Here is a 25,867-nt window from a genome sequence, read left to right as displayed (position 1 = left end):
CAGCATCATGGAATCAGCTGAGCGGTGGACAGGAAATACCTGAAACACTAGTTGGATGTTATAAAGGTGGGTATTTCACAATTAAATCATGTGCCAGAAAACTGTCAATGAAACATTTTCTAGATTTTCGTTGATAGACATATTAAGTGGATACTTTGTTCACTTGGCTGATGTTTACTTGCCGTTGCTGTCTTGTTGTCTAGCTTGCTGGCTAGCTAGCTTACTTTGCTAGCTAGCGATAGCATAACGTCGCTAGCCAGCTAGCAAACACTAGATAGCATACTTTAACCCAACTAGCTACTAGTGCTAGCACTAGGTAGCATGTCCTGCTAAGTTTCGGTGAACTGTACTTGGGGCGTGTTGTTAGCACTTTAGAGCACTGTTGTAGTAACTCAGCTAACTATAACTCGAGCTATGGCACACGTTTAACGTAGTGCTACTTCCCCCTTGTTTTCCTTGTTTTGCCTTTGTAGGAAATAGCCTACTCGCCATATAGCTAGCTACACGCGATGCAACTTCACGTTAAACAAAACTATCAGCGCGACGAGCTAGCTTCAGGCTAGCTTCTTCTGAACAACAAAGCTACTAAGGGAAGTTGCTGTGTGTGTTGTGTTGCCTGTAGTCCCGTTGTGCATCGTCAAGAAAGTAATTTCACTGTAATAAGTCACTGTAATCATACCAGCATGCAGACGTTTACATATGAGTGGTATAGTTAAATCATTGCCAAAAGGGCTTGACATAGTATAATGCAAGTTGGTAACGTTTAATGTTATGGTTGGCGCTCATAAAGTTGACACAAATATCGGTTCACACGATGCGCATAAATTACAAATGAATTTCAGTCTGTTTGACATATCAACCAAATTCTAGGGCAACTGCAGCCTATATCCAAGTGCCTCATCACACTGGGCATCTATGACCACCATATGTTGGAGTTAGATGAAGCCCTTCCTTTCAAAGAGTAGTGGTGGGCGGCCTGCCAGCCCCCGGGAATTCACTGGGGGGTGAGGGGATGCATGATCCTCCGATCATACCAATCTTAAAAATAACTTCACCCATGGTTGCTATCGGCGCATAGAGGGAGAGAGAGACAGACAGACAGACTTTGATGGTCTGGTATCCAACTGCAAACATCACAATGTACAGTAGGCTATAAGCAGTAATTACTGAGGATCTTAACTCGTAATAAGGTGCGGTAGATTTACGCACCCTGTTAAAGTTTACTGTGAAAGATATTGTTTAATGAAAGTTGTGTCAACGTTCCAGGGGGGAATTGCACAAGACAAAGCACATCATTTAAAGGAAAACGATTATTGAGCAGATTGCTACACAATGAGTGTTTTTTTGTGTCTGTGGAGTGTTGAACATGTCCAGACAGAGACACAACATTTCCCATGGCCTCGTTCTCTGGCCCTGGAGCTGCTCTCTCAGCAGACTGGAATTAGACATGGGTCCAGCTTGAGCTCTGTGCTGGCATTCAGGCCACACTGGTTTTGGCTCTGAACTGAGCATGTTGTTGAAGAGCCAGGCCGTCGTGGGAGATGGAAAAGTGACCCCTCTGCTACAGTCCAATTAATGGTAGTGTGACTTGTGCCAGGCAGTTCCACACACTGCGGAGGATTCAAATGCTAGGTTGAAAAAGGGGCAGTAGTCCTCCTGCCAAACTGCACATAATATTGTATCACATACAGGACAGTCGTCTAGGCCCACTATTTATAATTGTGTTACAAACCGTGTATAGTACAGTACTCCGAAGTACTGTGGAACTTTCAAATTTAACTTAACATATTATCATTGCTTGTAGTAATGGCCTGATATCCACCACACACCATTCAAGATGGGAAGAAAACAGTGTATCCTTTGTCAAAACATCTACAGTTCCAAGCAGGTAAGGCACCCAGTTTTTTTTCTCAACATTCTTCTTTTTGCTCAATGTGCTCCTTGTCGACATAAGAGGCCCTTCTACCTAGACAATACTATGTAAAAGCATTAATATGAGATAAGATACAACTTTATTGTCCAACCATGGTCGGAAATGTATCTGGCTTAATAGTTAGTACGGTTTTAATGCACAGAGTCACTTGTCTAGACAATGTCATCAAAGGTCATAATGGATCCCTGTCGTTAATTGTCTGTAGGAGATGGATGAACATATGAGGAGTATGCTGCATCACCGGGAACTGGAGAACCTGAAAGGCCGGTTAGTTGTTCCACAGAACCAAACAGAAACCATACACATGTACAACCTACTGTGTATTTACCCTATAGAGGAAATGCTATTTCACCACCTTAGTCTAAACATAATTTTGGTAAGTTACAATAGCTGAAGTATGATTGTGTTCATGAACGCCATGATTATTTTTTCAAACCTTTGTTACTGCACTGTCTTTCCTCTCGAAATTTTGGGCAAGGGGCACATGTGTGCATGGGCACGTGTGCCTCACTGTTATCTGTGAAATAAAGTAGAGGGGCAGCTGCCCCAACTGTGGCATAAATATAGACACGATCTCCCTGGAACAACAGGCATGGGCCAACTGACAATCTTGTGACAGTCCTGTGATTTACTGAAATATGTGACTCACATGACTTATCAGTGACTGAGAGACAGCTTGGATACAGCAGCTGATAAAAAAAGTATTGGGCATACAGTTCTCCTGTTTCTCCTCGACCCAGTTGTTTGACAATGTATACCTAACTGTGTATTTTCGCTACATATTGGTACAGTACTTTACGTTACTTGCAGTTAATAGCTCTCTTCTCTTACTAAAGGAATTAAATAATGATCAATGTGTGCAAGATTTATCACTATAGTATGTGTTCTTGCCACTGAAAAACAACAGAATTCCAAGTAAGCCTCAACCTTATCAATTAACGGATTGGGAGGTCATGGCAGTGTGCCATGACACAGTTTTGAGAGAATTTGAAACGTAGCCAGTAAAGTCACTCTCCCCTCTCAGTGCCCCATCATGGCTTACTTGGGAGAGGTTTATGTGGGGATTATGTGCAGCTGGACAAGGCTCTGGTTACAGGGGCCTCAGGATTGGTCCACAGGGTCTGCAGCTCCACAGTTGGTGTATTGGTGTCCTAAGGATACATGCCGGTCACTGCAGGGGGTTGGGCCTTTGCTCTAGGGCAGTGCGCCATAGATGAAATACAGACGCTGCCTGAGCACAGGCTCAGAGCGCAGCAGACACCATCATGACAGCGTACTAGGCTGAGGCTGCCTGAGAGAGGGTGCGCCTGTCCCCCCCTCTTCGGTCCCAGCGCTGTGCTCCGTGGCTGGCTGAGGGAGTAGGGCAAACACCGGGCAGATTAGCATGCTACCTGTACCTCCTGCGCTGACTCTGCCACCTGTGGCCTGCTGAAGAGAAACCAGAAGATCAGGAAGACCCAGCTCTTTTACTATTTTTAGAACAAAAGAAAATAAGTTAGTTTACCTCCTGATCTGCGAAGATAAAAGAAATTGGAAGAGCTTTTTACAAGGATTGAGTATTCTCTCCTTTTTTGATAGACCTTAAACTAAGCACCAACAAGTAGAGCCTATATTTTTGAAGGCTCTGCAGGCAGCAAAACCAAACCACAACAGACCAGACTTGACCAGCACCATGCCTGAGGGAGTCATTGACCGTCCGCTGTCCCCATCCCTCCCCAGGGACTGCGGCCACGAATGCCGGGTGTGCAAGGTCACGGTGGCGAGTCTGACCGACTACGCCAATCACATCTCCAGCCCCCTGCACAAGCAGCGCGTGACGGCCCAGGAACTGGGGAACGTCCAGGAGGAAGAAGTGTACTTTGACAAGGAGCTGGTGAACTTGATAGAGAAGAGAAAGGAACTGATCAGGTAAGATGCTTTTCACTATAAATATCTTCATAGAGAAAAAACGTTTGAACCATTTGGCTTAGATACTGTACATGCCCTCTTGGCCGAGTTAAATGGTATGAACCACTCAATATTACCTCACAGTCTTTTCACAGTGCTTCAGACGATCCCATGGAATGAATGTTTGTTGACGACTACCAATAGGCTACCTTTATGCTCTTGGACCATGTATAGTCACATACCGCATCATGGCGCTCACGGTTCTTATTTAGCTAAAGTGTGTCGCTCCACATATAGAGCTCAGGCTGGAGTCGTATGTCAGAGACACACAGCCTAAAAAAAGAATGACTGCACTCTCTTCACTCGCACCCAAGCTGCGATGTGTTCCACACCAGGTCCCCTCTGTCTGGCTGCTGGAGGGAGGGGCCACGGCGCAGCGCCCGCCTCTGCCCTCTCTGGCTGATAGGAAGGAATACTTGATTGACAGCTTGGGGTCGTGAAAGTGGTCCACACACAGACAGACCAGAGAGAGAGAGAGAGTGGGAGGGATCTTCAGCCTGTGTTTCTGTACAAACCCAATAGGGTTCCAACTAGACTAGTTGGAAGAGTGTGGTGTGTGTATGGATTGTCACAAGCAAAAGTTGGCCTGCAGCTGTCAGGCAGTCACATGCCAGACCTGATCCCTGTGAGGTCAAAGCTTTAGGTCACAGCACGAGACAAGATTTCATTGCTGCCAAGTTTCTGAGGGATATGTTGTTGCTAGGTAGACTCTTTCACAGTGTCTTACCAAACGGGACATGACAAATGCCATAATGCCAAAATGGACTATCAGTCCTTGAAAGGCTTTCAAAGAGGTTGATGTTTAACAATTGCAGTGCAGTAAAGTGTGAGAGCGTGCACAACTCCTGGTATCAATGCACAGTCCCGGGTGCCCGGTCTGGAGATACAGTGAATAAATAAGAGAACTGGCACTCAAGAGATACTGCAGACAGTATAGTCTTTAAAGTTGAATGGGCAAATGGACGTGTTTTGGCCTTATGCCATCATCAGCAACATGCTGATGATGGCTTATGACCGAAGCGCGTCCGTTTGCCCATTCAACTTTAAAGACTATACCATCTATCTGGTGAGTGCCGGTTCTCTTCTTTATTGATGTTTAACAATTAACATTTGTGCATATAACTAACTATAACTAATTCTGTGTGTTCCGGTGTTGTGTTTCCTTCACTGCTTCTTTCAGGCAAGAGGAGGCTGCCGCCAAGCGGGCCCAGGAGGAGGCAAGGCGGGCCAAGGAGGAGGCAAGGCGGGCCAAGGAGGAGGAGGAGCGGAGGAGGAAGATGCAGCACCTGCAGCAGAGGTGGAATGAAGCTAATCAGTATGTCCGTCGGAAAGGGGCATCCTGGGGCTTGAATCCGACCAGCTTCCAGCCACCAGCGAGGGACGTCAGGGGGTCTGACTGGCAGGGGGCCTGGAATGGGAGCAACTCCGTTGGCGGTCAAGGGTGGGACGTCCAGGAGGACCCAAGAAACTGGCACCAGCAGAACAGACAGGGCAGAAGTGCCACGTGGCATGCCCAGGAACCCCCCAACTTCCAGAGCTGGGGCCCTGGAGAGCGATCCGGTGGGAGCTTGCATAGTCGCGGTGGCTGGGCTAGTAAGAGATGTGATCAGGAGGGATTCTCCAGCCAACCCAGGTTGAGCAATGATGGTAGCACCAGCAGTGGCTACAACAGCCTCCAGTGGCAGCAAAACAAAGAGCCTGTTATGGAGGGGTTAGGGTCAGGTCACAGGATGGATTTTACCAATGACCAAGTTTGTCCATCAAGCTTCTTCAGTAACATGGAGGGTCAGTACCAGCAGAGGGAGGGTGGGCTGAGTGGGCATGAGAACAAGGAGGGGCCAAGCACAGAGCGTGACCGCAACAACGGGATGGGCCCCAAGACCTTCGGCAGCAACCCAAAGCTGGACAAGGCATTTCGCTGGACTCCCTATCCACCTACCAGCAAACTCTTCGACTCAGCACCCCATAAGGACTCCCAACCCAACCCCTCTGAGAAGTTCCCCAAGGGTCCTCCACCGCATGCAGGGGTTGTGAGGGACGGGGACATGAGATCCAGATGTAAGCCAGCGTCGGACCCCAAAACCTCAGAGAGGCAGTCCCGGTGGGACCAGCAGCAGAGAGGCCACTCCTTGAAGAGCAGCAGAAGCAGTAGCAGAAGCAGCAGTGCACAGAGAGACAGCCATGCCTCCTCCTCCTCCGGCCCGCCCAAGCAGAGGCCTGCCGCCAAGGGCGGGCCGAAGGGGCGGAGTTTGGCCCGGCCGCCCCAGTCGAGGCCGTCCTCCTCTCCTAACCCTAACCCCAAGAACCAGCTTGGCAGCGCCTCCAGTCAAGACTCTCTTCAGTCCAAGTCCTCTAAGCACAGTGGCTCAAATCCAAAGTCACATAATGAGGTATTGCCATCAGAACAGGAGCAGCAGCTGTCAGAGATGCTGAGGAAGGCCAAAGAGACACTGCTACCCTACAAGAGGAGCTCAGTTGACCTGTCCACTGACCACAGGATGGAGACGGTGCTGCACATAGAGGAGGAACCGCCGGTGGAACGCACCGAGCGCGAGGCTCGAGAAAACAAGAAGTCGTCTTCCAACCAGTCTGTCCAGTCTGTGCAAGTCAGTACCTCCACCGTAGAGACCCGAGGCACAGCGACCTCAGCCAGGAAAGAGGAGGAGTGCAGGGAGAGAGTGGAGGGAGGAGGCTCAGCGGATGCAGGGCCGGGCTCGGACGGCGAAGTATGCCGAGGCAGCGAGGCCCAGACCTCCTCCCTCGGAGCCGCCGTTCCCACGGCGAACAAAGCGGGCCTGCCTCCGGCCCTGAAGCGTGACCTGACCAAGCACATCAGCTCCAAGAGCAAGGCGGGAACCCACGAGCCCAACCTGAACATCGCCCGGCGGATCAGGAACCTGAGCGGGACGCGGAGGGGCGACGCGGAGAAGGACTCCGGCCTGAAGCCGACCGTGCGGCAGCTCATCAGCTCCTCTGGCTCCCGGAGGAACGTGAACTGGGAGCAGGTGTACCAGGAGGTCTGCCGGAAGAAGCAGGAACAGGGCAAAGGCATGCCAAGGTGATATATTTACATTTTGTTTGAGTTCCTCCTAGCATTCATTGAGCAGCAAACCTGTCACGATTTCTTCATATTGCGCAACTTGCGTAAAGCCTGTGGCATACCTGCTGTTTAACAACATGTACGCGTAGACAAGCGTGTATTTTGCAGCGCGTTAATTTCTCAGGAACTGCACAGCCAACCGCAGCCAATGCTCCAAAGGAAGGCAGAAGGTGGTAGCCATCTTTTCTACACATAGTTAAAAGCAAGTATATCGTGAGCTTAACACCTACCTTTCTATGCTGTACCCTTCAGGTTCGGGATTGAGATGGTGCCATGTGAACAGGAGGGGCTGAGCCAGGAAGAGGACGACATCCCTCTGACCGAGGGCTTCCAGTGGGAGTCCCTCTTCAACGCCCCGCCTGCCGGCGTAGCTCCCGGGACCACCCGCAAGCGCTCCCTCTCGGAGAGCAGCATCGCCCCCGAAAGCTCCTTGTTCACCTCCCAGACCTCTGGGCCAAGGGCAGCCATGGTGGAGGGTCCCAGCCGGCCGGGCAGACGCATCTCGGAGCAGCAGGGGTCCTCCTCCACCCTCGTCACCCCTTCATCAAGATATGGGAACCGAGGAAAGCGGCAACCGGAGGATGGGACGGACAGGCAGCTTAAGGCCAGACCACAGACCCTGGACGAGGGGCCGTCGGGGGCCTCCCAGCAGCAGCCAGACTCAGTGGTTGTGGACAGCAGCTCGGGCGCGGAGCAGAATGATACACATGGCTCAGGGAAGAAGCGCAGGGCAGCTGGGGTGAGCTCTCTCAAGACGATAGACCTTTTCTGAATAAGAGAATGGGCTATAGGCTTGATGTTTTTAATGCCATGTAATTTTTCCCAATTTTAGGACGTTCCATCCCCAGAAATTTCTTGCCCGGAAAAAACAAACAAAAGAAGGAAGACAAAAAAGTCCAAGAAAGGTTAGTTGTTCTTTTTTAATTCTTTTTTTTAACCCTAGTAACTGAATAGATAAAAAGCACGCAGTGTTTTGATGGGAGTTTGAGAATGGGGTTTTGTTCATGGCTACTCAGTAACACAGTCTGTTTGTGGGGCTGTGCAGAGCGCTCGCAGGTGGACCAGCTTCTGGCCGTCTCTCTGCGGGAGGAGCAGCTGAGCCGTGACCTCCAGACTCTGGACAACAGCCTGATCCAGGCCAGGGCCGCTCTGCAGGCTGCATACATAGAGGTGCAGCGCCTCCTGGTGGTCAAACAGCAGGTAAACTCTCCCCCTGGACAACCCTCTGCTCATAGCCACACCCAGATAAGAGAGAGTGGGTGTATGTTGCACAGGTTGAAGATTAACCATCCAAGGTCTTTGTTCCTTAATCTCTAGATAACATTTGTTTTGATGGTTTCTCAGGTAAACATGGAGATGAGTACCTTGAGAAGCAAACGTATCGAGCTACTTCAAGGGATGCAAGGTAAGCTAGTTTTGGATGGTTTTTTTTCAGGCCGATGATTACAAATTGTTTACAACATACAGAGACCGGATGCTTCCTCACTCTCGAGGCTCAGGATATATATCTCGTCATCTTTATCCAGGAGGCCTTGAAAATGCCCCTCCACCGAGAGTGAAAGAGATGGATGAGGAGATGGCGTTAGCTCCGGCAGAACCACACATGCCCCCGCTGCTCTCCCCCACGACTGACGCTGCTGTGCCCAGCCCCAGCCAGGCCCCCCAGGGGCCTGTGTGTGCCACCCCCCCTCCTTCCTCCAACTCCGTCGACGCCTTCACCCAGTCGGTCGTTATAAAGCAGGAGCCCGTGTCTCCTGTCAAAGTTGACACAGAGCCAGACCCTGTTGGGAGCATAGTCCACGGTGCTCACAGCACCACCCCAGAGTCCATCCTTATCCCTTCTCACGCAGGTGTGTGTGGACAGTTACACTTCATGCTGACTTGCTGACTTCATAATTATTGTGGTTTTGACTGTTCAGATAGAAGTGAACTGTACAGAAATGGCAGTTTTATAAACTACCCGCCTTTTAATTATTTTTTTTCATAGATCCTGCCCTCCCCTGCCAGCCTGTCGCTGTCCTTGCAAGAAGGCTCAGTCAGAGCCTGGGAGAGTCTGCTGATTGTAAGGAGAGCTCAACATGTGGTAAAGCAGTCCAGACAGTGCAGATGGGTCTGTGGGCCACCGGCGACAGCTGCCTCCCCGTTGACTCCAAACCCCTCTCGTTCCTCTCACCAGCCAGCCGGAGGGGCTCCCAAACAGTGGAACCCACGGACCCCACGGCCTCACCGCCACACGAGACCCTCCCCTCCCAGCCTCCCCTCCCTCCCTCCCCGCCCGAGCTGAGGAGCGGCAAACGCGTGAGGAAGCTGAAGAAGAAGAAGAGGGAGCTGAGGAAGACCCAGGGGACCGAGCAGCTGGACAGCGACACAGAGCTGGACGGGGAGACCTCGCGGCCCACCAGGAGGCTCCATCTTCGGAGGAGGTCCAGCGGCTTCCAGGTCAGCACCTCCACCTCTCCCACCGCCACGCTGGAAGACAGGGCCAGGGAGGGGGGAGAGGACGCCTCCGGGGCCGCCTTGCCAGCCGGCGAACCCGGCCAGGAGGACTCGGACTCCGCCGTGGAGGTGGTGGAGACCCGCCAGACCGCTCCAGTCGAGGTGGTCAACGTCGACACGTCGGACAGCAACATGGACATCAGCCCAGCCTCTCCAGAGTCAGAGCCCAGCTGCCAGCCCACAGCCCCGGATACAATGAAGGAACAGCCCCAAAACCTGGCCTGCAATGAAGTCTCCTCCACCAGTGAGATGGAGGTGTCCACTGTGATCAAGACCAGTGACAGGTATTTTCCATATTTTTTTTGTTTTTTAGCACTCTGCATGTAATTTCCTTGTTGTAAAGCACTTTGAGCTGCATTTCTGTATGAAAGGTGTTATACAAATAATTTTTTTTATTTTAATTATTATTATTACTATTATTATTATTATTATTATTATTATTCCCTGCATAGTTTTTCTTGTTCCCCAAATAGCTTCTTCTATTCCCCGAAGTATTTTTCCTATCTGAGTATCATTATTCTGTCTTCATATTTCGCTGACACAAGCAAATACAGGCGCTTCTATGCATATGAGTTGCGTGTTGTGTACGAGTGTGTTTTTGACTGCCAGCGCCAGATGAAACGCCATAGGAAAAGGCAGAAACATCCATCAGAGGTTTTGATGCCCAGCAGTGACATTCTGAATAACACTGGCTGTCTCAGCTGGGTGAAACGAGAGAGAATAACCACACCCTGGATGTCTCCAGTCATGTGCTGCTGACAGCCATCACTGGGCACCCGGCAGCCCTTTCATATGGGCTCCAATTACAGACGGTCATAGATCAGACACCAGCCACACACCTCCCAGCTCTCCTTCCTACAACATATATATTGCACTGTACTTTATATTGCACTGTACTTTAGATTGCTATTCTTGCACTTTGCCTTCAGCACTAGATTATGCTCTTAGTCACTTGTTTTAGAGAGAAGATGCACTTGTGAGTTCTGGCAAGTAGTAGTACATTGGCTCTTCCTACGTTAAATGCAATTATTGTTAGTCGCTTTGGATAAAAGCGTCTGCTAAATGACTGTAATGTAATGTAACATCAGGGGGATGGGAGGGTTGTCATTCCTGACGCGTCTTCTGCCTCTCTCCCACAGTGACATCCGGCTCCCTCTCACCAGTCTGAAGGTGAAGACTCGCTCGGGTAGGTCAATCACTCAGATTGGACCTGTGTGTCTGCTCTTGATTGAGACGTGATTTTACGTTGGGAATTTACTGCATGTCTGTGAGATACAGAACAGACCTACAGTAAAACTCACATGGCATGGGTGGTAGGGTAGGTAGCCCAGTGGTTCGAGAATCTGACTGCTGACCAAAAGGCAGCTGATTCTTTTGACAACCGATGCCTGCCATTGTGCCCTTGAGCAAGGTATTTAACCCCAACGCTAGCTCAAAACAAGTCACTTTGGATGAAAGCGTCTGCTAAATGACTAAGTTGTCCATTGTATGTCAACCCCCTGGCCCTGTCCATCCACATCTACTTGGCGTGACCGAAATTAGAACTCACTCACTTTCTCCAGACCAAAGTAGTCCACAGGAGCCTTTAGTTACTCTTTAAGGGCAAGTTATTCATAGGCCCGATAGTGAAGCAGTACTCTGACCCGTGCATGTCCGTCTCTAAGTGGACAGCCTGATTAGCCTTATGATGAGTGGGCATAGTTTGAGGGTGTATATTTAACCTACTGTAAGCATCATAGTTGGATAATATCTGGCCTCCCTTCCCCTCGTACTCCATCTCATTGGCAGAGAGGTATTTTATTTTTAACCTCATCTTATGACAGCTGATGACTAGTTTAAGTAAATACTTACTTACTTACTTTTCAGTGTAGTATCGTGATGACTTATTTCTCCTTCTCCCTCTGTCTTGTGTGTGCGTGTGTGTGCGCGTGTGTGCGTGCGTGTGTGTGTGCTCATGCGTGCAGCAGATGTACTGTCTGACTGTGGCGAGGACAAACCCACTGAGGGGGCGTTTGAGGGTCACCAGGAGACGGTGAACGCCATGCAGGTCCACAACGGAACGCTGTACACCTGCTCTGGCGACCGCACCGTGAAGGCCTTCAACCTGAGGGTGAGCCCTCTGCTACTGTGACCGTCATCTTAGTGGACAAGGCTCGCGACCCAGAAAACACTTTTTTTTTTTTTACTTAGTCCAGTCTCTTGGGTGTTGTTCTAATAGACCTCCCTCTCCTTCTCCTCACTGCAGAGCCGCAAGTGTGTGGCCGTGTTCGAGGGCCACAGCACAAAGGTGAACTGCCTGGTGGTGTCGTCTGGGCCGAGCCTGCCGCAGCGTCTGTACTCCGGCTCCAGTGACCAGACCATTCGCTGCTATAGTCTCAGGGTGAATCTCACACTTTGCTCCCTTTTTTTTTTTTTTTTTTTTACTTTTCATTTCCTCACTTGTTACATCTCTTGGCCTTTTTGTTGTTTTGTGACACTGTGGCTGCGTGATCTACAGACGCGGACGTGCGTGGAGCAGTTCTCTCTGCCAGACCGGGTTCTCTGTCTCCACAGCAGGTGGAACGTTCTGTACGCCGGCCTGGCCAACGGCTCCGTGGTCACGTTCAACCTCAAGGTCTGGTCCTGGTCAATGACACATTCAAGTATATGAGCACAGTATATGAATCTGATCCCCTTCCTTCCATTGCTCCCTCAGACCAACAAGCAGGTGGACGTGTTCGAGTGCCACGGGCCCCGGGCGGTGAGTTGCCTGGCAACGGCGCAGGAGGGAGCTCGGCGGATCCTATTGGTGGGATCCTACGACAGCACCATCAGTGTGAGAGACGCCAAGAGTGGTCTCCTGCTGCGCACCCTGGAGGGACACACCAAGACCGTGCTCTGCATGGAGGTGTGTGTGCCCGCGCGCGTGTGTGTGCACGCACGTGTGTGTGTGGAGAATTTTTGCGGCATAAGATTTATGTGAAACTTATAAGAACTTAAACTTAATATTATCTTTGTTCTCTCAGGTGGTGAATGATCTGGTCTTCAGTGGTTCCAGCGATCAGTCTGTCCATGCTCACAATATCCATGTAAGTCTCCTATGCGAAATCTGATTCGAATGGGTTCAACGCACTTATACACACAATAAACATTAATCAGAATGAAAATGTCACATTCTTTTCCTTGTTCCTCTCCTCTCTCGCTGACCATGTAGACAGGACAGCTGGTGCGGATCTACAAAGGTCACTCCCATGGTGTCACAGTGGTGGCCATCCTGGGGAAGGTGATGGTCACAGCGTGTCTGGACAAACTGGTCCGCGTCTACGAGCTGCAGGTCGGACTCACACAACTGACATGTCATATGAATAAATGATAACATATTTCAGTAATTCCAGACACGTTATCATTATTATCACGGTATTATAAAATGTGCCGAAATTTTTCTAAAACTACTGATACATCATCATCATCAGGTCATCCACAGACAGGCCTCTCATCTTTGTCTACAGTTATCCCAGTCCTCCATACAGCTGGCAATCTCATGGTCTCCACTCCTGTATGCATCTTAATTATGTCCATGAAGGTTTTGGTAGGACGTCCTCGGGACTCCATAGGTAATCCCATTCAATGCGGTCAAAGGCCTTAAGGGCGTCCAAAGATAATGCTGCCGCCGGGACTTCAATAAGTGCTGACTGCTCAATAATGTGGAGTAGCCGCCTAACATTATCAGAGGCTAGTCTGGTTCTGATAAACCCTGTCTGGTCACAATGGAGCAATTTGACCATTAACTTCCATGGAGATGGCTCCCACAACACCAGCTTGCTGACCGGAAGCTCATGGTGTCAGTAGCAGTGCCCAGCCAGCCTCATTCTCCTTGCTGCCATCTTCCCACTCACTCTTGGCCTCTCTCCATACAGATCTTTAATACTGATACTACTGATACACACACTGAAATCATTTCACCAAGTTTTATATTATAGGAAGCACAGCACTATACACTTTTTGTTTGCATAAACATTCAAATAATGTGTCCTGGAGACTGTTGCTATCTTTGGTTGGTGCTGGACAGTATGTACAGTGAGTTTTTCCAAAGCGCAGAAACCAAACACAGTTTTAATGATAATTTTCTCGGTTTCTTATTATACCGGTTATCGTTATATCCCTAGTGTGCGTGTGTGTGGGTGAGGATGTGAGAAGTTGTTGTTGTTGTTGTTGGATGAGCTGTTGTAATAAATGTGGCTTCTGCTTCTCTTCTTTCCCCAGTCTCATGAGCAGCTGCAGGTTTACGGTGGACACAGGGACATGGTGATGTGTATGGCCGTCCACCAAAGCATGGTGAGCAAACTGTCAACGTGTATTTCAGCGGAGTGCTAGTGAAGACTTGAGAACCAGGGTTTATAATAAATCAATAAAAAGAGAAAGAAACGTGCTGATAGTTGGTGTTTTCTCACGTTCTTGTTTCTAGATCTACACTGGCTGTTACGATGGCAGCGTGCAGGCCGTCAAACTGAACCTGATCCAGAACTACCGCTGCCTGGTAAGACGGGGGGTTGGGATGAGGAGGAGAACCGACAGGTGTGGGAATCCAGATAGGGAAAGCAAACAAGGGAGGTTATCAATACAGGTTCAAGGTGACGGTGAGGTTCTATTATGGATCAGCAGATTCAGTGGATGTACATTTCTTCCTCGGATCTCTCAGTGGCACGGCTGTTCGTTGATCTTCGGGGTGCAGGAGCATCTGCAACAGCACCTCCTCAGCGACCACGTCGTCCCCAACTTCTCGCAGCTCAAGTGTCGCTGGAAGAACTGTGACGCGTTTTTCTCCACACGCAACGGTTCCAAGCAGGTATGAGTGTTCCTAACCCTAACCACCCGCGCAGATCCCATTTCTGAATCTGACCATGCTTAGGCCTTCTGAGTTGTTTGGCTGATGTTTGTTTCTGGTTCTACAGGGGGTGCCCAAGCACATGCAGGGGCACGCTGAGGAGAGCCAGTCGGAGTGCTGAGGAGCGCGCCTACGCCCCAGCCCTCCCCTGTCCCCTTTGCCCCCCACCCCCCTACCTCCTCCCATATTGGGAGGATCCCCCAGTGACCGACTCTGTGCTCCTTGTGAGTTAGATCAGTGGCGTCCGGCAACTCCTTCCATTATTTGTTCTCGACTGGAGTCCAAACATCATTTTTAAGGGAAGAGAGAGACATTTTTTACCTTTCACAAAGCATTATCTCTCTTACGTAATGTCTTTCTGAACATGCAGATTGCTGTCAGTTCTTTAGACCACTGACCAAATGTAGACAAAGGAACAGCACTGTTTATGATGAAAAGAAACTTGGGTACAGGTAATAGAGAGTGATTGTTATGTTTTCCATTCAAACAGCTATACCTTGTTGGATCACCTCAGTGTTATAGACATTACCATGTGGCATGGGTTTAGGGATGTATTAATTGTTAGTGTTTTGAGTGCAATCGAGATGCTACTGTCGTGTTGAGCAACTCCTTCCTGTTAAAAGTTTTATTTTATTTTATATTTTGATTGAATAGCCAAATGAATCCATGGAACATCTTGAAGATTTCATGGCATTGTTTTCTGGGCCATATTCGGTGCAATGGTGTGCTATTTGTGTGAGTTTCGAAGTGAAGTTGAAGAGAAATTTAAGTTTTCAAAGTGGGTTACCCATTTTGTTATTTTTTGGGGCAAAAAACTTCGCTAACTTTATTTTTTTTGTTGGTAATTTGATGGGGTACCATCTTTTTATTTTAATTTGAATGTTGCTAACTGATAGGACGACATCGATGAGGGACATTGGTGCAGTGTGGTGATGTGACCCGGTCTGAGGTTGTGGTCTGTAACTTGGTCTGCCATTTAAGGATTTGGGCTTGCCGTGCTGGTGACAGCACTGAGACATAGTGGTGCGTGTTTCCATGTGTGAACAGATGTTTGTGTGTGTGTGTGTGTGTGTGTGTGTGTGATTTGGTCCTCACGGTCGAGAGATCCATTTGTTTGTTCTTTTCCGTGAATGAGTGTGTTTGTACTTACCAGTACTGATTTTATATTGCAGTGATTCTTTCATGGAGCTTTTACTTTGGAATTCTTTTGTAGAGCACAAGGAGGATTTAAGGAAGCTCTTTTCCATAGTAATGGTTTCTTTTTGAGTACAGGCTTTTGTTTAGAGAAGGTTGTGTAGAGGAGGTGTGTGAAGGAAGAGCTTGATGAACAGAATTGGGATCCATGTCCCATGCCATATCTCTCATACCTTAGAACACACAAAGCGGAATTGAAGATGACGGGTCATGGTCACCTTTTTGTAGACCAAACTGTGTCAAGAGTGAAGACAAAAGAACTTTTAGTCATTGTGAGAGTTCACTCAGTGTTTTTCGGACACTTCCTTTAGTGGCAGCTCTTGGTTATATACGATGTTGTGAGGTAGTTTTGGGCTAGAGTCATATTGGTGCTTAGCCTAGTTCACCTGTAGTCTTTACAGACACCATCTTCTCGAGGGGAAGGAGATGTGTGCAGTCCTCTTACCCCTGGTTTTTAAGGCTGAGGAAATCATACAATTTACCTCTTACCTGGCATTCCTGAGTTTCTTTGACAAGTTTGTTCATTCTTCCCGAAGGTTGTGAACTTGTTACAGATATTTTGTACGGAAATATGCAAATAACTGCAATCAAAAGAAATGTTGAGATAAAAAAGGGGAAAAAATAAATTCTGAGTATGTGCATATTTTTCCATTTAAATTATTTTCCATACAAAGCAATCATCTGAAGCAATTTACTTTTAAAACTATTAAAATAAAACACTATTCCATTTGAGAACTACCGGTAAAGCAGTCAAAACAGTAACTACACAATTATTTATTTGGTTAAAATGGTTAAAAATGCAGTACACTCATTTGACCAAAGCTTTAATTGAAAACCACAAAAAAACTCAACCCATAGTCATATTCAGAACTCCATTTCTGAACCTCAAGTGTACTAGCTCTGAGTCTTCTGCTGCTACACAATTGTGTTCTTGGCAGGTTCTGTTTGCGTCTCATTGATTCCAGATGCGGTCCTGGAAGACTGGAAGACTGCACAGACACGTCTGACACCAGGGGTTAGAACTGGGGACTTCCTACTGACTGGAGCTGGGAGGAACCAAAAGCTGAGGAGTGGAAGTATGGGTTCTTTCCCACGTTCCACCAGGTCACCCATTGTCCGCCAAGGAACCCCATTTACTGGAGCCATGGAGGATGGGATTTGGGTTGGTTTGATATCAGAAATGTGAAAGGGGCGGGGAGGGGGGAGGCGGGTAGAGTGCCAGGCAGATTGTCCCAGAGAGATGAACAGTGAATACTAAAAAGGTGGATCGCTGGGAGGAGGGTTGTGAGGTATCATGACAGTAAAAGAGAGGTTGTGTGTGTTTGATGCCTGAGAAAAACACGTGTTACTGTATGGGAGAATATGGTAAATAAATAACAAAGCAGATGACCCCAAAGAGACTGCAATATTTTTCACCGATACCGGAAGAAGGACGAGGGGAAGAAATCTAAGAAGCCTGAGAAAGGGGAGAGGAGAGAAGGAGAAAGGGGAGAGAGGAGAGAAGGGTAGTAGGTTGAAAGGTGGTAGGAAGAAATGGAGAGATGGCTAAGGCGAATCTAAGAGGAAGAGTGAAGTGAAGAAAAGGGTACAGAGTGCAGGGAGGGGTTTTGCTAGACAAATCCTTGTTGAGGAGAGGTGGTGGGTGCTGATGGTGGTCTGGCACAGTGAATACTGAGGTAAAGGCTGGCAGTTCTGGTCCTCAAATTGATTGGAGCTCACCTGGGAGAAGATGGGTGAGGGCCTGTCTAGGCATACATGGTCAACTGGAGCCACTGCACATGAAGGGGAGACATAAACAGGCATTACCTTCAACACACTGGCTCCGCAGCGCCCATCATACTCCAGCCCGTCATTAAAGCCCTTACCTCCAGGACACTGAGCCTTATGGTGCCATCTCCATCCTGATCAAAGGCCTGGAACGCTCCTGCAAAGAAAACCCCACCACATCACTCAGCAGCTGCATTACACAGAGTGGAAACATCCTGGTCGGAGAGTTAGACCGCGTTGGTCAACGTGTTCAGAGTGTGTCGACACGGACTTACTGAACATGGCCTCCAGCCGCACCAGGCAGCTGATGAAGCTGTCAAAGTCGATGTTCATGCTCTCGTTTGCGTAGCGCATGGTTATGATGTCATACAGCTGGTTGTTGAGACGGAAACCTGAACGGGACACAAGACACATGACTGTACAGTGACGAGAACATTAGAGAAGCACATTGGACGTTATTATGTGTCATGACATTCAATTGTACAGTAGCTCCTGCTCCTATTTTTCTCTACAAGTACAGTAAACGTGACTGAATCTTGAGGGTGGAATGTCTGAGAGACTGTCTGCGTCGTTGTTACCTGCATCGTTGACAGCATTCCTCATCTCATAGCTGTTGATGCTACCTGACTGGTCGGCATTATAGTGTTTAAAGATTCCCTGGAAAGAAGCATTTATTTGTGAATGTGGCTTGCCTGAACGATGAACACACAGCAGTTGAGCTCGTGAAATGAAATGAATGGGAAAGCCATGCGGAAGCCCTCCTACTTACCTGCCACTGTTTAATCTTATTCCAGAGATGTCTGAACTCCTGCAGGTTGAGTCTACCGGTACCGTCCATCTACACAGGCAGTTAAGACCACAATCATTTTTTAATTTCAATTAATTAATTAATTCAATTTAATTCAATTTAATCAATAATCATGTACTCATGCTTGAGGTGTCTTATCAATGTGCACTGTCCTGTCCAAATAAACAGTTAAAGTAAAGTAAATCGCTCGCCACGTCCTGTCAACTCAGACTCACTTGTTGCGCTACGCATCTAGGTCACGGGTGACTCTCTTTTGTCAAATAACCGGATAACATAACACATCCGTGACCTTCTTTTGTGGGAATGTGCAACGTCAGGTTAGTAAGGCCCTCCCGACCTCGCCACGGGTCTCTGCAAGCCGTCTCTACAGACAGCACAGCCCGATGCACTCGATACAAAGGATACGTCCATGAGAGCAATCATGCTCCTGCAGCTCTCCAGACTGAAGCCCTCTGTGTTCAGGTCTTTGTCTGAGGGAGAGAGAGAGAACTCTGGTTGTCTGGTGGGTAAGGATGTCATTGCGTCAGAATAAGGTCATTTTGTGATATTTGTACACCTTACGTTTGGAAACCACCCTGTTAAGGACATTCTTCAGTTCGTTGGCTGTGATTTCCATTTCCTGTGAGAGAGTTGAGAGTGCGAGAGCGGCGGTTACTACCTCATATGGACGTTACATTGGTCCATTGCTTATGCATATCTAATGTTCCAGTGCTGTGAAACACTCTTTCGGGTATCATCAAAAAAGAGATTAGATCAAATTCCATGACAACATGCACAGAGGGGCTATGTACAGGAATGTTTATCTACACTCTTAAATTCACATTGAATTGTTTATCTCCAGTACACTCTAAATTCACATTGAAACTCCATCCCCCAACCCCACTATACTCACTCACACTCCCTCCTGCACTCCCAGTCCTCCCAGTACTCACATCCCCAGCTACCTCCTCCTCCCTCCTGTCCTCCCAGTACTCACATCCCCAGCTACCTCCTTCCTCCTGTCCTCCCAGTACTCACATCCCCAGCTACCTCCTCCCTCCTGTCCTCCCAGTACTCACATCCCCAGCTACCTCCTCCTCCCTCCTGTCCTCCCAGTACTCACATCCCCAGCTACCTCCTCCTCCCTCCTGTCCTCCCAGTACTCACATCCCCAGCTACCTCCTCCTCCTCCTCCTCCCTCCTGTCCTCCCAGTACTCACATCCCCAGCTACCTCCTCCTCCTCCTCCCTCTGTCCTCCCAGTACTCACATCCCCAGCTATCTCCTGAAAGATGCTCCGGAACTGCTGGTCTTCCTCGCTCTCTTCCCCCGCAGAGGCTGGCGCAGGCTGAGAGACCAGGGAATGACATGAAGAAAGAGGAGAGAGAGAGCCAGGGGGGCGGGGGGATGAGGGGGGAGGCGGAGAGAGAGAAGGAGAGTGTCTGAGAGGCTGATATCACATCCCAGCTCTCCATTTCCTATGGGTTTATACCTGGGTTCATATCTGCATCACTAACACTCCATAGTACAACATGAAGGAAATCCAGTATTTTTCATGTCATCCCTCACAGCGAGTTAGAGGTCAAACAGGACAAATGGCGAAATCAAACTTGTGGCTCCGGCGCCAGACGGAGAGCAGCGGGGAAGGGATGCTGACGAGAGGAACAGACGACTCACCACGGGATGGTCCGCCTCGATCCTGTTCTCTATCTCCCTGAGTGAAGACCAACAAACAGCAGTCACCACGGAGACACTGACAGGGCCTAGCATCATCTCACTTGGACCATAAGCCTGTCCTCCGGAGAGCCAGACACTCTCACAGTCAAACTAAGGACGGCATATCATCACAGATCAACATGTGCATGCGAGTGGTTGTGTTGGTCTTGAATTGGGATTGTTACATGGTAATTCAATCAAAGATATATTGGAACTATATTGCAGTTAAGAGTTGACATCATTCCAAAGGCTTATGGTCCCATGCCCATATCAGTTTCTTGCATGACAAAATCAGACCACAAACTCTTACCATCTCATAGTTGAGCTGTGAATACAATGTTTTAGTTATATACTGTACCACCTGTTTGTTCATATGAAAAGAGCTTGGCTTGTTATCCTCTTGAAAATAATATGTTCCGCCTACTGTTGTGTGCAGCGGTTTTGGTCCCGGGTCAGCACATAGAGTTGGGAGAGCCTTTTCCTCTAGGTCACAGGTTGTGGCTCATGTCTGTCATGACTGCAGGAGCCTGAGGTCCACTTCTTCACTGTGCCAGCGCGCTTCTCAACACAGTCTACTGTAGGTATAGGACATGGGACATCCCATATACAGTACAGCTGGATCAACTCTTAACTTGCCAGCCACATTCCCTCTGTATTCTAATTCCTAAATATCAATTATTATCAATTAAACCTGTCACTTTGGCTCTCGCCATCCTTATGGTTTTAGATTATACGGGAGCCAGGTTTTGCTCTATGATAAGGACTGGATCTGCTGCTGGATCTGCTATCATCTCTGCCTCATGGGTCCGGAGGGCTCCAGGTGCTGCTGAGTCTCCATCTCTCAGAGTCCTTCACAGCTCTGTGGTCTTGTTCTCCGTGTGAGCTGGGGCTGACGTTTTTTTCAAGTTTGGGAGAGCAGGAAGTAATTTAGACTGAAAGAAAGTGTTTACCGGAGCATGCCCAAATCTGACGTCGCTTGTCCTAAAAAAGATTCCATAACAGCTTCGAACTGGGGCCGATTTCTTCCAGCTCTACAAATCAAATCGTCGTTAAAATTGTTTGTCCTTGGTGGTTGCATCCCACCCCATACAGACCCCAGGCGCATCTCCCCCACCCCACAATGCTAAACCCATCATAGACTAAGGGGCATACATTTGGGAAACACCACTACATCTGTAAATCATCAAGGCTAGGTTCATATTCCATGCTATTACAAAGACAGCAAGTATGCCAATAGAGTGGAATATGTCGGCCACTGAACCATATTGTAGTTAACCTAAAACACGTATATCACTATGGCCTGCATTCTCCCCAGATTAACTACTACACCGTATCTTTTATACTTTTCCCGACCAGCCTGGCGCCCCTCACCCAGCTGTCCGTCATCCACTCACTCTGAGGTGTTCCTCTTTTCGGAGAAGACTCGGAGGATGAACTCTCCCTCCTGGTGGGGCTCGTAGGTGGAGGGCACGATGACGTACTCCCCGGGGCTGAGGCGGAAGCGCTGGGTCACCTCGCGCAGGTTGATGTATGACTTGCAGCGAGCCTTGGATGTGGTGGACAGGAAGAAGTCCTTCGGCAAGTGCTGCTTGTTCCCATGCATCTGTCACGGCGGAACAAAGGAGAAGATAGGCAGTTATATAATCGTCTTGAAATCAAAGTGAAACTGAAGATGAAGAAAAATGGTGAAAAGTATGGAGTGAGTTAGAATCAAACTTCTACAAGGCAACAAATGTTCCTCGGACGGTTTCCCCTTTACATCTGCTCACCTCCTTCGGAACCTGTGGGAAGAGACAACAGTGAGCTGTTGTTTACATTGAGAATAAAGGTGATACTGTGTTCCTATCAAATTTATTGTAAGCCACTGCAAACATGCAGAACTGACTATGTGCCACGCACAAAAAGTTGGTTCTGGATTCTGTATCCTGCAGATTACAGTATAGTACGCTACAGTCATTTAGCTGACGCTTTTATCCAAAGCGACTTACAATAATTGCATTCAATGTACAGTAGGTAAAGCCAATGAAAAAAATACAACAGGTGCTTAAGAGGGAGGATGTGTGGATATTTGAAAGTGAAAGGGACACCTCGTAGATGGCGAATCCGATGGTGAACAGGTTGGCCCCCATCTTGCGCTCTTTCCTCCTGTTCTTCTGCATGAGCGCCACCACAAAGGTGCAGGCCACCTCGTTGTCCTCCGGGTCGTCATCCTCCTCTAGCAGACGAAGGCGGTACTGAGGGTTCGTCCAGAAAGTGTCTGCCGGGAGATGGGGGAAGTTCGAAACCAAATACACCAGATTGAGCTGATAAATAAAAAGAATTGTCAGTGAAAACTCAACTAGAAGAGTAAATTCTAGCTCGATTCCTGAACGAGATTAGAGGGGGAAGCAGCCCCCTCCCCTCTCCACCACACACACACACACACACACCTGTCTCCTACCTGGGTAGTTCCTGCAGCCTCCAGCGGAGCAGCCCCTCACCCAGCGGCCCTCGTTCACGGACACAGTCCACTTGTGGATCTTGTCATCCTCCAGGGCATCGGGGGTCAGGTTACATATCTCGATCTTGGTGTAGTTCTTCTTGAAGTCCTCAAAGGACATCCTGAGACAGGACAGGAGAGGGAGAGGACGAGGTGAATACCTTCCCGTGGAAACCGATCCTGAACTTGCAAGCAGATGTAATGGCATCTGTGGATGAGGGAGCGTAACACTAATACCAGAACTCTCCATCCTCTGCGTTCTGATGCTGCAGCTTCTCCTTTTCTCCCTTGGAGAGGGTGGTCCACTCCTTAGAGCTGTGGTCACATTCAAACAGAAAGATCACTACCTGGTAGAGATGGGTGACAGAGCGGAACTTGCACACAGCTGTCACTCACTTGTCACTCCATGGACCGTTCCACTCCACCTGGCCCCAGGGGTTCCTAATGCGCACCAGGCGAACCTTGGACTCCTTCTGTTGGGACTGTTTGCACTGGGGAACAACCACAGGTGTGGATCAAACACGGCCCCACCCCGATGACGAAACCATGGAGACCTAAACGCTTGCTTGTCAAGCGCACGGACGGACGTCCTTACCTCCTCCACGGCGGTCACGGAGTAAGCGTGGCCCTTCACCAGTCCAGTCACGGTGCGGGTCTCAAAGCGAGCCGGGACCAGGGACTTGCGGAATAAGAGATACATCATGCCTCATAAGATCCTCAGAAGAAGCAGTGCATTTCATACATTTTGCTAAAACTGTAAAGATAAACTTAATATTGTAGCGCACAATGAATGCAGATGATGAAATCCCCCCTCACAGACACTGCTGAGAAACCTTCCAAAGAGACTCACGTCAATGGAGCAGCCCATGAGCGAGCCTCTCTCCAGAGCCTTCTGCATGATCATGTAGAGCTCCTTGGGGGCTTCCTTCATCTCATAGAACTCAGTCACACCCCCGGTAAAGTCTTCCATGGCCTCGGTGGTGTTGCCTCCCTTCAGAGCCTCGTAAGAGCCATGCAGCCTGGACAGGGAGGAGACCGAGGACAAACATGGTTGCTCTCTCACTTTACTGATTGAATAAGCTCAGTCCATGACTGAACTAGAAGAATGTCTTTATATTTTTCATGCACTACACTACATTAAAACAGAAAGAATTGAGACCTATCTTCTCATGTACACCCTTTCTCTCTTTTTTTTTTTTTTTTACTAAAGGGTATCGTTTGTTATCCTACAGTACTTACTTGGCGTAGGCCTTCTCCAGGAGGGCGCTCCAGAACTCGTTCCTCTCAGCTGACTTTGTGAACACCAGCTGGTTGTTGAAGGTGGGGATGCGGTCATCGATGACAACATCAACCCAGTCGCCATAGCGCCAGAACTAAGAGAGAGGGAGAGAGAGAAAAAAAGAGAAATTATTAAGGTAGCGCTTGAACATGAATGCGTTCTAAATGTCCATTGAAATAAGACAACGGTTCATTCTAACCTGGAAGTGGAAGATACCAGCGTAGCCGTCTGAGTAGCTCTGATCCTGAGGAACAACTCGATAAAGAAGCTTCTCATTCAGAGTCAGACAGGCGATGGCGGCCAGCAGCCAGCAGTCGCCTACACAGAGAAGGCATTTGGCGACAGAGCTAAGATTGAATCAGATTCTCTCACAGTTATCAAGTGTGAAGCATTTTGCATTCCACCACTCAGTGTCATTGTCAGACCTATCATACAGTATGTCTTGGTCAATGTGACTTGATACAGTAACATGATTGAGAGTAGCCTATCGGTGATGACCAACATATTGTTTTGCTAAGGAAAAGGCCCCCTCTGAGTGCTGACATGTATGCTTTTGATTGTCCAGGTGTGTGGTGGCTAACAATGTAAGTTTGGAGCTGGGAGGGGGCAGCACAGCCTCCCTGGACCTTTGTCCACGTGGTCCCCTTTATTCCCTGGCTGGACAGCAAAACAATGAGAAGTGCTGCTGGTCAGATTCCCTTCCAAAAGAGCAAGCACAATATGAAGAGGCCACTGGTGGTTTGTGTCTGTGTGTGTGGGATAGCTGGGAGGTTTCCTATCCAAAAGATTACGGTACTTTGTCATTAGGATGACATACAACCTCCTGCCTTTGAGGATCTAAGTCAAACATCATGGGACCAATAAACCTCTCTATCATTCCTAAGGTCAGCTAATGGTGCAAGTATAAATTAATTCTAAGATAAATGACAGCTTAGAGGAGAAGTTAGAGGGGTGATTAGTACATGTTTGTTGTATTGTGACTTCTGTTGTGCCGTGTACAGTAGGACTCAGCTATTTACCCAGATCTCCCTGGCAGATGTCTGTCCTGCTGGCTCCTCCCACAATGAACTGAGGGTTCTCACAGATCTCCTGCAGACACAAACATCAACATGGACTGGCTGACTGGGAGTCCCATGAAACACTACAATGATAAGACGTCCCAAAGGTGACCCAACCTCTCACTATGCACACTTGCCTTTGTTCAAAAAGTAAAAAACACAGCAAAACATTAACACTGTAATCGAGCAAAACAATATAACACTGCGTCATCGACGACATATCTGGATGAGATTTTCCCTGTCATAAGATCTGGGACAGCCATAAGTCCACACCATACACGACTGGAAGGGCGTAATCCCAATAGTCGAACCTGTTGTCATGAATTCACCTTCCTCCATAATTCCACAGAGTTCCTCACTCCTTGCAGAGATTAAAATCCTTATCACTGTCAAACAATATCCTGAAATGTCCAGGCTTGGCTCTGTAGTTTCAGTATTGTGGACAACATCCCACCTCCTACAGGCGTGCCCATTCCCCCTTTAGTTAACCTTCTGAGCAAAAATACTCCAGCATCTTTTTTTCCACGTGGCCTGCATAGCCAGCGGTCTATACCCCCCCCCCCCCCCTTTCCTACCTTGGGCCTCTTCCAGACGATGTTCTTGACCTTGTTGGACTTGTGCCCAAGCTCCTTGTAACCCAGGGACTCCACAGTGGCTGTGAAAGTGTCATCCTCAAAAAGGGTCTTCTTCTGGAGGCACTCCTGTTTCAGAGTGTTGAAGTCCTGTCCGCTGAAGCGCAGGGGCTTGCTGAGAGACCCTTCCCCGTCTCTTCTCTCTCTCTCCCGGATCAGCCGGTCACAGAAAAAGCCGGACGGTGTATAGGGCATTTTTGTCTTGCCTGATTTTTTAAAAACTGGCTTATGCCACTTGAACACTAAAGTCTTACAAGCCTAAAAAACCCTGGCATAAATCCAAACAGCTAATCTCTGATTGGCTACTTCTTCGTATGACGTCCCCCTTCCCTTGGTGACAGAGTAGACGCAGAGGCCAGGCGAAAGAGACATTCACTCGATATGCATTCACATCTACATTGGCGCGCCCGCGCGCACACACACACACACACACACACACACACACACACACACACACACACACACACACACACACACACACATAAAGGTCTACACCTATTTGTTGCATTCCCATTGGTTACCGAACAATGACCTTTCCCCTGGTCGTGCCATCATTGTTGGTTGGCACAAAGGCCCGTGTTGCCGCACCACAGTGCATGTAAAGAGTGGTCAGTAG

At 48.5% G+C, this 25,867-nt stretch overlaps 2 protein-coding genes across 3 annotated transcripts; one reads left to right on the top strand and one right to left on the bottom strand.

Moving 5' to 3' along the window:
* The first annotated feature begins 24 nt into the window (after positions 1-24).
* On the top strand, positions 25-16,132 carry znf106a (zinc finger protein 106a). Its single transcript, XM_084438661.1, has 22 exons — positions 25-66; positions 1,805-1,888; positions 2,139-2,200; positions 3,653-3,841; positions 5,061-6,938; positions 7,233-7,719; positions 7,813-7,885; positions 8,026-8,180; positions 8,325-8,385; positions 8,507-8,830; positions 8,968-9,760; positions 10,616-10,662; positions 11,441-11,586; positions 11,722-11,856; positions 11,974-12,090; positions 12,172-12,363; positions 12,482-12,544; positions 12,670-12,789; positions 13,719-13,790; positions 13,921-13,992; positions 14,155-14,301; positions 14,408-16,132. Exons 2-22 carry the CDS (start codon positions 1,838-1,840, stop codon positions 14,459-14,461), a joined length of 5,238 nt encoding a protein of 1,745 aa, XP_084294787.1. The 5' UTR covers positions 25-66; positions 1,805-1,837; the 3' UTR covers positions 14,462-16,132.
* Positions 16,133-17,279: 1,147 nt separating this feature from the next.
* capn3a (calpain 3a, (p94)) lies at positions 17,280-25,446 on the bottom strand (the record flags this gene model as incomplete). Of its 2 annotated transcripts, none has more annotated exons than XM_084438642.1 (21): positions 17,280-17,306; positions 17,400-17,458; positions 17,577-17,693; positions 17,880-17,958; positions 18,071-18,139; positions 18,515-18,579; positions 18,671-18,763; positions 19,354-19,435; positions 19,765-19,801; positions 21,198-21,406; positions 21,573-21,584; positions 21,891-22,060; positions 22,244-22,404; positions 22,520-22,597; positions 22,679-22,773; positions 22,878-22,961; positions 23,133-23,301; positions 23,522-23,655; positions 23,761-23,879; positions 24,581-24,650; positions 25,195-25,446. In XM_084438642.1, the coding sequence occupies 21 exons, from the start codon at positions 25,444-25,446 to the stop codon at positions 17,280-17,282; spliced, it is 2,181 nt and encodes a 726-aa protein (XP_084294768.1). The 2 variants fall into 2 exon arrangements, with proteins under 2 accessions (XP_084294768.1, XP_084294769.1); XM_084438643.1 differs by having other exon boundaries at positions 18,671-18,728; positions 19,358-19,435.
* Between the last annotated feature and the right edge of the window lie 421 nt (positions 25,447-25,867).

The sequence above is a fragment of the Borostomias antarcticus genome (assembly GCF_949987555.1).
Source record: "Borostomias antarcticus genome assembly, chromosome: 5".
In the NCBI taxonomy this organism is placed as follows: domain Eukaryota; kingdom Metazoa; phylum Chordata; class Actinopteri; order Stomiiformes; family Stomiidae; genus Borostomias; species Borostomias antarcticus.
This window is presented reverse-complemented; position numbering and strand designations above follow the sequence as displayed.